Source organism: Molothrus aeneus, chromosome 9, assembly GCF_037042795.1.
Source record: "Molothrus aeneus isolate 106 chromosome 9, BPBGC_Maene_1.0, whole genome shotgun sequence".
NCBI classification, from domain to species: domain Eukaryota; kingdom Metazoa; phylum Chordata; class Aves; order Passeriformes; family Icteridae; genus Molothrus; species Molothrus aeneus.
Window position 1 is genome coordinate 27,028,312 of NC_089654.1, and position 13,271 is coordinate 27,041,582.

General features: G+C 54.1%; 1 protein-coding gene across 3 annotated transcripts in view; it reads right to left on the reverse strand.

The window, feature by feature from the left end:
* ASTN1 (astrotactin 1) overlaps positions 1-11,571 on the reverse strand; it is a 68,829-nt gene extending 57,258 nt beyond the window's left edge. For all 3 annotated transcript variants that reach the window (XM_066555825.1, XM_066555823.1, XM_066555822.1), the window contains exon 1: positions 11,288-11,571. In XM_066555825.1, the coding sequence (XP_066411922.1) occupies positions 11,288-11,570 (283 nt within the window). In that variant the 5' untranslated portion in view covers position 11,571. The remainder of the gene's footprint in view (positions 1-11,287) is intronic.
* Between the last annotated feature and the right edge of the window lie 1,700 nt (positions 11,572-13,271).

Sequence of the window (13,271 nt, forward strand, 5' to 3'; positions counted from 1 at the left end):
TGGACTCTGAGCACCAGTAAGTGCAAACTCCTGCGTTTGCAGCCACACTTTGCCTTAACCCTGCCAGCTCTGGCTGCTGCTGAGTCCAGGGCTCAGCCTGCCCCTTCCTCCTGCTGTTTCCTCCTCCCTTTCTTGGCATCTCCTCCCTTTCTTGGCCAGAAACCCACTGACTACACAGCCGTGTCTCTGGCAGTGCCATTCCCAGGCCCTGGATGCTGCCACCTGGTGTGAAACCAGCCATTAATTCCTGCTGGGATTCCCTCCAAAGGTCACTTCACCAGGCTCTGTGTGCAATGGCTTCAAGAATCCACCAGAGATGCTGTGGCTCACACCCACAGCAAGGGGCTCTGCCATCACTGCTCCTAATGCCTCTGGGCTTCTGTGTGGCTCCTGCAGTTCTTTGCCACCTCATGGTCCTTCCTTTCCTGCCTGCCTCTCTAGGACACGAAACAGAAAGACACAGACATTGGATTTTTTAAGGCAAAAAAATAAAGAGCTTTCATTTTTCTGACTCTAACATTTATATATTTCCAAAAGTAACAGTGGATTGGAGGGTGACAGTGCCACCTCTCCAATGACACTAAACAAACCAACAGTCGATCAAATTTTTCTTTCTCTATAAAAGAATGCAAAACAATAAGTTATTTACATAAAGTATATAAGAAAGTTTGTTACAAAAATGTAAACATCAGAAGGCTTAAAAAATCTTAAAAAATCAGGGTGACACCTGCCCTCCCTCCATTACCCTGATGCCTCCCTATTGCTGGCACTGTGGTTTCACATCCACACTGCCTTCCACCCCCAGCATGTGAAAGCTGGGAAAACCCAGCCCTGAGCTGCAACTGCAAGGAGGTCAGGCCCACCCCAACACTTCCCAAGAATTTCCACACCCCCCCTCAGCCCCCAGCCCCAGCTCCAGTTCGTGCCCCAGCATGGATGGACTGTGGGGGCATGCTGGGGCTGAGGCTGAGTCCTCCAGGGTTAACCAGAGATGTGCCTTACTCTGCAAGCACAAAAAGGCAGAAATGTGGCAATAAAAGCTGTGGAAGCCAGCCCAAGCCCAAGGCTGGCTCCCCTCCCACCATCCATGAGTTATTTCTCCTGCCCACCAAGCCTGAGCACACCACCACCATGGCACACCCAGGAGAGAGCAGCTCCTGCTGAAACACGAATAAAACTGGTTTCCTTTTTCCCTGGAAGGATGTTTCAGGCTCTGCCTTGCTTGCAGGTGCTTGGACACACATCTCAGGCCACTGAAGCTGCACCTTGGCATGGGCTGGGATGAGATCCTTGCAGACATTTAGAATTCCCCCCAGACATGCCATGTCTGCAAAGACAAACCCCTGGCTTGCAGGAAAGCCAAGCAGCTCATGAAGCTCTTGCTCAACAGCAGCATGACAGCTCTCCATTCCCCTCACTGCTCCTCTGCAGAGCTCTCCCAAAGAGGCAAAAAACACAGAGCCCAGCTATTTCTGGCTCAGCAATTCAGGAGAGGCTGGGAGGGGCAGCACTGGGGTGGCAGAGCAGCTCTGCCCTGGCACAGCCACACTGGGAAAGCAGAGTCTGGGGGAGCCTGGGGCCAGCCCAGGGCAGTGGCAGGCACAGCAGCCTCTCCTCAGTGCAAACAGGAGATCTCCCAGAGGCTGCAGACACTGGGGACATCATTAGGGCAGCAAATGGGCCGAGAGCACAGCAGCAATTTGCAGACCCTGCAGCCACTGCTGCACAGTAGAGGCTGGCAGGAAAATTTGGGAGTGGGATGTCTCCCCTGCCAAGCATCCCCCTTCCCTACCAAAGCCCTCCTGACCCACACAGGAGCCTCCCTGCCACGTTATGCCCCTCTTGCACTGCCTCCTCCTGCCACCCTCACAAGGACAAGCTCCCCCAACCCATGCTGAGCCACCCCTCCCCATGCTGGAGCCACAACCTGAGCTGCTTTTCTGTATCCTCACCCTCCTGCAGTGCCCTGAGCCCTCCACTCACCCATCCCCTCCCAAACACTCCATGCATGGACCTAGAAAGGGACTTTCCATCCTTTCAGCCCTGCTCCTTGCTCTGTGCTGGAGCAGCCCCATGGGAGGAGGGTGTCTGGGGGCACAGGAAGCTCCTGGTGCCTGCCAGCCAGGGAAGCTGGCTCCCAGCACGGTACCCTCGCTCTCTCACTCCCCTTGGGATGCCAAATTAATTGCCTTGTCTCCTGGAGCTTTTAGCTGGAACAAATAAAAGAAAAAGGGGGGTTGCCAAAACCCATAATAAGGTCTACAGTTCCTCTGAGCTACAAGGGCTGCTTTAAATTTCGGGTTTTTTTCTTTTTTTGCCTTTTTTTTTATTTGAAGGAGGTTTCCATGGCAACTGTCTCCCATCACAGAGGAGCCTGTCCTGGGGATATTTCGGGGTTGCTGATATCTGCCTTCCCTTCCCAGGCAGGCACTGTGTTGTGACGGGGACATGGCAGCTGGGGGCTTTGGCAGAGGAGGAGGGCAGGGCTGCAGGAAAAGGAGGAAAAGGAGGAAAAGGAGGAAAAGGAGGAAAAGGAGGAAAAGGAGGAAAAGGAGGTGCCTCTCCCAAAAAAACAAAATAAGGTCAGGGTCCTGCCTGCACACATCAGGCAGGCCTCCATCCCAACCAAAGGGCTCTGGCAAACAGGCTGTGGTTTTCCTTGGACCACTGGCCTGATTTGGGAAGCACTCACAAGGCAATGCAGCCCCCACTGGGCCAGGCAGATGGGCCATGTCCAGCTGAGAGCACTGGCACCCTCTGCCACCTTCTCCTGCCCTTCATCCATCTCCATCCCTTCTCCACCCCTTCATCCTTAGGAAGGAATTGTTCCCTGTGAGGATGATGAGGCCCTGGCACAGGGTGCCCAGAGCAGCTGTGGCTGCCCCTGGATCCCTGGCAGTGCCCAAGGCCAGGCTGGATGGGGCTTGGAGCAGCCGGAGCTGATGGAAGGTGACCCTGCTCATGGAAGGATGTGGAAGGAGATGAGCATTCAGGTCCCTTCCAACCCAAACCATTCTACAGTTCTGGGATTCTCCCATTTCTCTCCTCCACCAGGTTGGATTGGAGCTGGATCAGCTCCCTGCAGGAGCAGAGCCAGCTCTGTGCATCCCCCCAGCTGCTTGCTCTGCTGTGCTCGTTAGTCATCCTAATTACTGAGAAGCCTCAGAGCTGGCCACAAAAGGGGCTCTGTCCCCTCTCACGTTGGGGCTGCAGACCCCAAACCTCTGTGACCCATGAGCCACCACCAGCTAGAGGGTCCCTCAAGAACCCCTTACTTCCCTTTGATTATAAATGTTTTAAAAAGTGCCTGCCCACCTCCCTGTGGATCTCAGGCTCTGCAGCAGGAACCATGGAGGGAACAGACTCAGCCTTCCTCAGCCCATCACCAGCAAAGCAGACCCCACAGCAAAGCCAGGTGTGGGGTCAGCTTAACCAATCCCACAGCAGGAGCCCAGCACCAGCTCAGCATCCATGCCAAGGATGGACGATCCTGCTGCAGGGCAGGAAAGCAGGACCAGAAACACCAGCACAGCCCATGGGAGCAGGGTGTGATCACTGCTGGGTGAATTCTCAGCAAAAAGCTGGAGTGGGACAGCCAGAACCTGGCAACCCAAAAACTTCCCTTATCTACTCAAATCCCCCAGCTGCTGTTTGGGGTGAGCCACCAGCCACAGCTGCAGAGATGCCAGAGCCCAGCAATTTGGAAGCAAAAAGGACAAGCAGTCCTAAATGACAGAGCTGTCATCATCCAGGCACTGTCTTAATCCCACCAGGCAAAAATTCCTTCATTTGAAGGACTGCTCTGCAGCAAGGCTCCAAGAGAGATGATTTCAGTCTCTGTTTAGCTGGCTAAATGACCATGAAAAAAATAAAACATAATAGGATATAAAATTAAACAGAATGAAACAAAATAAAATAGCAAGGAAGAGCATAAAGTAAAGTAAAATAAAGTAAAATAAAATAAAATAGCAAAATAAAATAAAATAAAATAAAATAGTAAAAAAATAAAATAGCAAAATAAAATAAAATAGTAATAAAATAAAATAGTAAATAAAATATTAAATAAAAAATAAAATAAAATAGTAATAAAATAAAATAAAATATAATAGTAAATAAAAAATAGAATAGAATAGAATAAAATAAAATAAAATAAAATAAAATAAAATAAAATAAAATAAAATAAAATAGGGTATAGGATGCAGCCCAGGAGCAAATGCCCCTGGCACATGGAGACGAGGGCAGAGTTGAGGCAGTGGCATCAGTGTGGCTGCCCAAGGGTCCCCTCCAGCAGTGGAACCACAGCCAATTCCAGGGGTGTAAAACCCACCAGATATCTTTGTGGGGCTTTGAAGAGTGCCCACATGGGCAGCCCAGCCCCCAAAACAGGGCCAGGTCTCAGGGCAGGAACAGGACCAAGCCTGAGCATCCCTGCCTGGACATGAGTTGAGGCATTCAGGAAGGGAGACAAAACAGGGGCCAGGAGCCCTGCAGCCCCCTTGGCTGAGTGCTGGTTCCCAGCCAGACCCTGCCACCCCCCTGGAAAGGCCAAGCAGCCCCACATCCCACTCCCTGCTCTGCTTTCTGGGTCAGTGAGATCCCCTCCCAGCCCCGCTGCAGCCAGCTGGATGCACGGTTGCTGTGGCAACGGGTTCCCAGAGACCAAATCCTTATTTTTTACTTTTTCTTCCCTTGGTTAAGGAAAAAAAAAATATACAAGAGGCCCTGTATATCCCCTGTGGCACCGAAAGATCCGTGCCCAGCAAGAGAGCAGGCGTGCCCTGGGCACAGCATGGGGACAAGGTGTCCATGAGGATGGGGACGTGCACACTGTGCCTCCCTCCCGAGCCCCCATCGCCCCCAGGCTGGCCATGGGCACTCCCTGCTCCTCCCTGCCATGCTGTCAGCTTTCCTGCAGTGTTTTCCACCCTGCCACGAGGTTTTAAGGGCTGCCCCTACTCACAGCTGAGGTTGGTGCTGGGCCCCATGGCTGGCAGAGGGAATGTGCATGTTACCAGGCACGGGCTGTGCTCCAGTGGCTCTGAGCAGCTCACCTCACTCCAGGCTCTGGAGCCCCAGGAAAAGGGATGTGGTCACACTGCATGGCCAAGAGGAGGGGTCCCACCAGCAGTTCTCATCCAATTATTAGATGAGCTATTAGCTATTGCTGTTAGACAGGCTATTAGTCCTGCCCCACCAGGTGCTCCAGGGCAGGGCCAGGGGAGGATGTGTCCCCTTCATCAATCCCTCTCCACTTTGCTGGAAGCTCTGGAAGCCCCCAAGCCTTGGGGACAAACATCTCACCCAGCAGAACAGACAGCCAGCAGCACTCTGGGTGCTACATCAATGTTCCACCAGCAGCAGCACCCATTCCATGAGGAGGTATAGCAAGAAAGTGGATTTTCAGCAGGCACACACCCCCAGCATCCATCCCAAATTCATGGAGACAGGGGTTCAGACCCCAGCCAGCTCAGCTGGAAGGAATTCAGTGAATCCCACTGCCAGGATGGTGTTGCTAAGGGGCAGGAGGGCAGCTGAGATGGGGTGTTTTGGGCTTCCTTCCCCACCACAGCTGCTGGGACCTCCTGAGGCGAGTCCCCTGCTGCCCTCCAAGCCAGCCAGCAGAAGATGACAGCAGCTGTCCTCGCTCTGGGCCTGGCAGAGCACAGATCACACCCGCGGGTTTCAGAGCATGAGACAGTGCCCAGGATCAAAGCCAAGTCCAATTAATGGCTCACAATCTTATTAGAGAAATTATTGCAGGATCTTGAGTAAAAGTCCGATATATCCACTCCATTCCATTAGTCAGGCTCATTTAGTAATTCAATCAATCTAAGCAAGGCAATTGAGCTCCCCTGGTATCATTTAACTTGGTTATTCTCTAGGTACTTAAGAATTTCTTAATATTTGCTTCATTATTTCACCATAACACCCATTCCCAGGTGCAGGGTTCAGGCTGTGGGCCCCGTGGTGGAGGCAGCCCTGCTGCAGCCCTCTGCCATGCTCTGCTCTCATGAGATGGTGGCATATGATGGAAAGGGGGTGATGCCCCTGGGAATCGAGTCAAGCCAGGGAATGGCACCACAACACCCCAAGAACTGCTTCCCAGTTGGGACCAAAGAGCTGCCCTGTGTGCCAACAGCTTTGGGACCCCCAGCCAGCATCCAGGTGCAGGTGAGAGGAGCTAAACTCAAGAGGATGCTCTGCTCACCTGACATGGAACTGGAAAAAAGTATGGGATAACGCAACCCTGCAGCCCCTTGGCTCCTGCTCCCTCCTCCAGGGCCTTTTAGGAGCTGGGGTGGAGGGCAGAGTGGGAGGGCACAATCTGCAGCAGACACAGCAGCAGGGAGGTGTGTGGGACGAGGATGAGAGCTGGCAGGTGTCACATCTGGCCAGAGCCGGGGCGGGCGGGCGCTCCGGTGGCTGTCACCCCCATTAGCAGCAGCCTCATCCCTCCCTGATCTGTTTCCCATCCCTGCAACCCCCCCCCCCCCAAATCCTGTTATTAACCCAGGGAAGTCAGGGCCAGAGCCTCCAGCAGTAGAGCCAAGAGCTTAGCTAGGATTTAACAAAAAAAAAAAAATTGATTAGATATTTCGGGGAGATATTCAAGAGCAGTTAAATATGCCCAGCTCATCGGTGCCTTTGAAAAATCTCACCCCTCTAAAAAATTAGAATTGATTTTGTATTTAAAAAGGAATCTATTTAATTTAAAAGTAAGATAATTTGAAATCATGACAGCTTGTATTAAGGCTGGAGTTTATGATAATCTATTAAAGTCATTGAAGTTAAGAACCATCTCCCATCCTCTGCTGGCTGAGGCTCCCGGGAGGGCAGTGGGGAGTGGGAAGTGGGGAGGTGAGGGGCTGCACTGCCCTAATTCAGAGCACACCAACTGGGCTGGAAACCTGGAGAGGCAGAAGTACCTCCTTCAGCTCCTCTGCACTCAGGGGGAAAAAGCCAGCATGCAAAAACCACCCAGTATTTCAAGATCTTGAAATATCTGGCACCCAGAAAGCACGAGTTCAACCTGTCAGCTCTGCTTTCTCATTTCTCAAGTCGATTTTACACTCAAAAAGGTATTTCAAGACTTTACTTTTCAAACATTTATTGCATTACAAAGAAGGCAAAGGAGTCAAAGACTCCTTCTTTGGCGCGGTTTTTAATTGCATCACAAATCTCTGTCGACCCCAAGGGGCTGAGGGAAGCCAGGATGCTCATAAATACCCCTCTTGCCACTTTATAACCTGCAAAGGATGGGGCCCAAAAAATTAGCAGCCTGCAGGAGTGTGAATCCAGTTAATGACATATCAAATGTGGCTGGATGCTGCCGAGCCAAGCAGCGAGGGAGAGGGGGGTGTGAAGGGGAGCGGACAGGGAATATTGAGCTGAAAATTAGCATTTCTTAATGGCAACAACCAGCAAAATGCTTCCTCCCTTCAGGAAAAAAATACAACTAATGCAACAAACAGAAAATGAAATGAAAGGCAGCCATTCCAAATGAAGGTTTGCTTGATTGAAAGCAGGATGAAAGCAGGATGAAAGCAGGTGGTTTTAAATGTGGGCAGCCCCGTGCGCAGCAAGCGGCCTCAGCCCAGCTCCCACACCCTCAGCACTTCCCAAAAACTCAGGAGCTGGGGGAAAACCCTACAGTAAAATGGGGAGATGGTGTTGGAGTCCCTTTGGGGATAAAGCTGTAACCCAGTGTGGGGTTTATTGGTGAGAGCCCTGAGCTCTCAGGCAGGCAGTGAGGCAGCACGTGCGCAATTAAAACTCGCTCCTCTCATCAGCAAAAAGAGCTGCAAAGCAGGGGAAAGCCTTGTCCAAGCACCTCACAGAAGTCATAACCCCACAGACAGCCCATCTGCTTTTGGAGGAACAGAGAAGCAGACAGCAGGCCCCCAAATTTGGGAGATCTGAGCACCAAAGCGCTCACAGCTGTCTTGGGCAGTGGGATGGACACAGCAGGGAGGGTGAGACCCAAAAAAGTGCATGGAAAGCAGGCAGCAAGCCTCCTGTGTAAAGATAAAGATAAAGCTCATCATTAATTTATGTCACCAGAGCTCCCCATCAGGGCTATCAGGGGTCAGGAGTCACAGCCATTTTTGGCATGCCCAGTTCAACAGCTCCCCCCAGCACCTCAGCTCTAGCAAGCACCATTTGTGGCTCTCCAGAGATCCCAGCACATCTTTAGTTGGGAGAAAAGTCCATGCATCCATCAGTGGGAGGCCTGGTTTGGCCACGGTGGCAGGGAGGTGTCACCAAGGCAGGGGAAGCACACATGGCAGTGTTCATGAAAACCAGCCAAGCTCAAAAGCCCCAGAATTATTTAGGAAGAATTTGAGGGGGACACCAGGACAAGAAGCAGATGATATCCCACCATCCTTGGGTTCCCTGATCCAGAGCCTTTCTCAGCTGCTCTCCTCACTCATCCCCCTACTGTAGCCACTTTCCTGCATGCTCACACCCTCTTTGAGGGGAAACTGAGGCATGGAGAGACACCCCCCCCCCACAAAGGGAGCTGATCCAGAGCCCACATGGCAGAGACAATGGTGCTTCCAGCCCAAAGCCAGGCCCTTTCTGACCAGGGGCAGCACCTGGGTCTGCTCCAAGCCCGTCAGCCAGGGTGGTAGCTCACCTTCCCTTGGGAGCCCCTGCCCTGGGCACACGCCTGAGATCTGAAACCACCAGAACAGAAGCAGCAGCTGCCCCTGGTTCAGACACTGACCCAGACCAGGCTCAGGAGTCTGTGGGGATCATCCTCCACTCCAAGACACTATTTATTGCACATTCAAACTCAAGGGGTCTGGTTTTTGCCAGGGATGGTGCAAGAAGCACTGTGTGAAGCCCCATTTCTGGGAAGATGCTCAAACACACCCTCCAGTCCCTGCACAAGGGCTTGTGAAAACACAAACAGCCACTCACACCAGCTCCAGGCATCAACCTGACATAGCCATGTCCCAGCAAGTGAGCAGTGTGTGCAGTGACAGCACTGATGCTCTTGAGTTTTTTGGGATGGGGAACCTCCAAATCCAGAGGTTGCAGCCTGTGAGTTGCCAAGCCTGGGTCTTGCAAGACCTCTGTGCATTTCAGAGCTTCTGCCATGCAAAAGCAGTGTCCAGGCTAATAGTGGTGCTAGTAGTAGTAATAACAATAATAACAATAAAAATAATAATAATAAAAACAGCAACCCCACACAGTAAAGCAGCACAGAACAGTGATACCCACAGATGGCAAAGTGGCCATGCCAGCTTCAAGGCAAGCCCTTGTGTCACAGGGAGAGGTAACATGGCATTTCCCAGAAGTCACCAAGCCAAACCCCTGGCAAAGAGGGGTCCCACGAGGTGCCAGCCCAGTCCCAGTCCCAGTCCCAGTCCCAGTCCCAGTCCCAGTCCCAGTCCCAGTCCCAGTCCCCCCCCTCGTGCCAGCCCAGCCCCACCCCCAGCATTCCAGGCAGGAAGACCTGAACTGGGATCACCTCTGTGTCTCCACAGCCCAAACCCCTGCATGCTGGGGGCTGGCACAGCACCATGTACAGCCACGTTTTTGGGGGATCAATGTCCCAAGCAGCAATGCCCCAGAGAGCCTGGCCAGCACCAGGACACCAGGCTGCACTGGCACGGGGCTTGTCACCCTTGTATTTGTCTGGCAGCAGAGATCAGAAGGATGCAAAAGCAAACCCCTGCCAGGCATCCTCAGTGCAGCAGGGGCTGCCAGGGCAGGCAGCTTCTTTCCTGCACTGCCCAGTGTGTGGCACCTCACAGATTTGAAAAACCCCTGAGGAAAACCCCACAGCACAGGCTGGGGTCATGGCCAGGAAGCTCCTCCTGATCCCCACCCAGGTGCTCCCTGCTGGCTGCACTGAGCTCCCGGGGCCCACCGGGCTCTGGCTGCACAGGATCAGGTCTGAGGGGGGCAGAGGACGAGCGCTCAGGTGGCCTTTGGGGCACCAAGGTGGCCTTTGGGGCACCAAGGTGGCCTTTGGGGCTGGCGGCCGTGCGTCCCCTGCATCCGCAGCAGCGCTGCTGCCTTGTTGCCACAGCAACGCTCTGGGCCTCGCTGCAGCTTCCCGCAGCATCCCAGGGCTTGGGCTGGGATACAGGGGACAGCACAGCCCAGTGATCCTCCCACACAGCCCCTGCAGCCCGGCAGAACAGCCCTGGCTGTCCCCACACAGCCTCCCCACAGCACCAGCGGCCCCACGGCTGTCTCTGCCTCTCTCCCGGGAGAAGGGGGGTGCCCACACAGCAGCCACTGCTGCCCCAAGCCCACCCAGCAACCAGGACTGGGGGGGGTCTTAGCACATGGAGGGGTCCACAGGGCATGGAAGTGATGAGTTGCTGGGAAAAAAACCCAGTCTGGGGTCACCACTGTACACAAAGGTGGTACAGCGGGGCAATGTCACATCAAGCAACACACGAGGACCTCATTTTTGGGCCAGCTTCCAAACAAGGGTGGCATTTTAAAAGCTTCACGGGACACCCAAGGTGCAGCTGGAGAAGCAACAGATGGACAAGGCTTGCAGGAGGTGACACAGCCACTGTGGGGCTGCTAGGAAAGTGATGGTGGCAATGGCAAGGGCAGGATGTTATGTGTGGGCAAGGAAGGGACATTCTGCACCAATGTCACCAAAAATGAAATGTCTCAGGGACTTGCTCCAGGTGGTGAGGGGGGAAGCAGGTCCCTGCACACAAGGAAGGGGTGGAGGCCTCGCTCTGCATAAACAAAGGAGGAAATTGGTTGGCTTTTTTGGGGCTTAAGGAGCCCATGAGATCAGGGCAGATAAGCCTCACCCAGTGGATGAAGAGCAGGTGGGAACCACCCAGACCATGTGAATAGGCCAGAGCCTAAACCTGGGGGCAGAAGCACCGGGGGCTGCACGCACAGGCCGGGTGGGATACACTGAGCAGCAGAGTATTTTTCCATCAGGCTGCAGGGAAGGTGACTCCGCTCAGGGGCAGACAAAGCAGAAACCCTCACTCCCAGACTGCGGGCCTCCTGCCAGCACAGCCGCCGGTGGCCATCGATCGAGCCGGGGACGAGCCCCGTGGGTGACAACCTGGGCACGCAGCGAGCCCGCGATGCTGCGGCGGGGTGTACCGGCCCCGGGTGAGCCAGCCCCGGGGCTGGGCCGAGCTGCTGCAGCGGGGGGTACCGGCCCCGGGGCCGAGCCGCCGCAGGGCGCCCGCCCGCCGGTGCGGCAGGGAGGAGCCCGGCCACGGCCGGGGATGCTCGGGGCCCCGCCGCCGGGGATGCTCGGGGCCCCGCCGCGCTCCCGCAGGCTCACCCAGCACGAAGTAAGGCAGCTCCGTGTTCTCCAGGTCGTCCACCACCACCATCTCGCCGGGGAAATCGTTGCGGACCGAGAAGAGCAGCTTGGGCTCGGCGGCCGAGGGGCCGTGCATGATGCTGAGGTCGTTCTCCCGCAGGAAGGGCAGCGCCGACACCGTGATGCTCTTCAGCTTGCACTCCAGCTCCTTGGCCGCCGCCTCCGCCGCCGCCTCGGCGGGGCCGCTGCCCGCGGCCAGGCAGCAGCCGGCCAGCAGCGAGCACAGCCCGGCCAAAGCCATCTTGGAGCCCCGCGCCGCGCTCCCGGCGCCGGGCGGGAGGCGGCGGCGAGGGGCGGGCACCGCGCACCGGCGCCTCCCCGTGCGGCGCGGCTCGGCACGGCTCGGCTGCTCCGGGCCCCCGCCTCTCCCTTCCGCATCTTCGCCCGTTTGCCTCCCCATCCCCTGGGAGAGCGGGAGAACCGCGGAGCGATGCGGTGGCGGGAGGGATGCGGGGCTGCCCGGCCTCCTTGTGCACTAGCATGCGGGTACCACCCCCGCTGCACTGGGTGTACTGCAGAACTCCAAAACCCCACACCTCCAAAACCCCGCACCTCCAAAACCCCACACCTCCAAAATCCCTCACCTCCAAAACCCCTCACCTCCAAAACCCCACACTTCCAAAATCCCGCATCTCCAAAACCCCACACCTCCAAAATCCCGCACCTCCAAAACCCCACACCTCCAAAATCCCGCACCGCCAAAGCCCCACACCTCCAAAATCCCGGGCTCCAGAAATCCCAGGCTTCCAAAACCTCACGAGGTATTATGGAGCCCAAAGCCCCAGAAGAAGTCACAGACCTCCAAATCCCTCAAGCCCACATGAAATATATATCATTTAGATATCATTGTCTGTATGTGTGCATGTGTGTATACATATATATATATATATATATATATATATGTATATGTATATGTATGTGTATATACATATGGAGTGTAAGAGCAACTCCAAAACCACTGGACTTGGATCTTTTTCCCAAATCTGGATGCTTTCTATTTTCACCCTCTTTAGGTGAGCACAAAGGAGTACTGACAGCTCATTTGATAACCACACCTTCCTCCAGACACCCCAAATCTTCGGATGTTAAAATGTTCTCTTCTTCCATTGCAGGGGAAATGCCCAGTCCTCATCCCAGCAGGAATACCTGGCTGAGTTCTGCTGGTGTGGTTTTCCCAACGGGACTCTCCTGATGGCAGACAGCTCTGGAACAGGGTGTGGAGGCATCACAGAGCTCCCACACCATCTCCTCATGGGGACAGCGCCCCATCCCACCTGGCACCTCCAAAAAAAAACACACACTGCAGATATTTTGATTTTTTTTTAATTTTTCTTTTGCAGTGCTCTCCACCTCCTCTTCTGAGGGTTTCCCTGAATTCCTCCTCCCTCATGTGTGCCAGCTGTGAAGCTTAACCTGCCCCAGGGATGGCATTGAGGGGGGACAAACTGTGCCCCCCACACCCCAGGCAGTGGGTGCTTTTCCTCAGGCTGATCTGTCTTTTTAACGCCATGTATTTTTAACTTCCATGATATTTTGGGCAGGAAGGACTGCGCTGAGCAGAAATTACCCATTTTCAACAACCAGAGAGAAGCACTGAACCAAACCAGTGGGGATGTAGTGGTGGGTGCTTCAGCAGTGCTGTCTCCCTCCAGCAGCAACGGGCTCAGGATCAGGAGAAAACAGTAAAAAAAAAAAAGGGGGGGGGGTAAATTTGGGATGGAAAATCAGGAACAAATAAGGAAAAATGAGCAGCAGTGTTTTGTAGGATGTGGCCCTCCTTTTGTGCTCCTTTTGGGGAGCACAGGGAAATCCCTCTGGATGACTTCCACAGGCCCTTTCACTGCTCTTCTTTCACCAGGGGATATAAACTCATTAAAAGGAGCTTTTCCATTCTGAAAAATAAAATAAATTTTAAAAAATTGCATTACTTAGAGGATGTCTC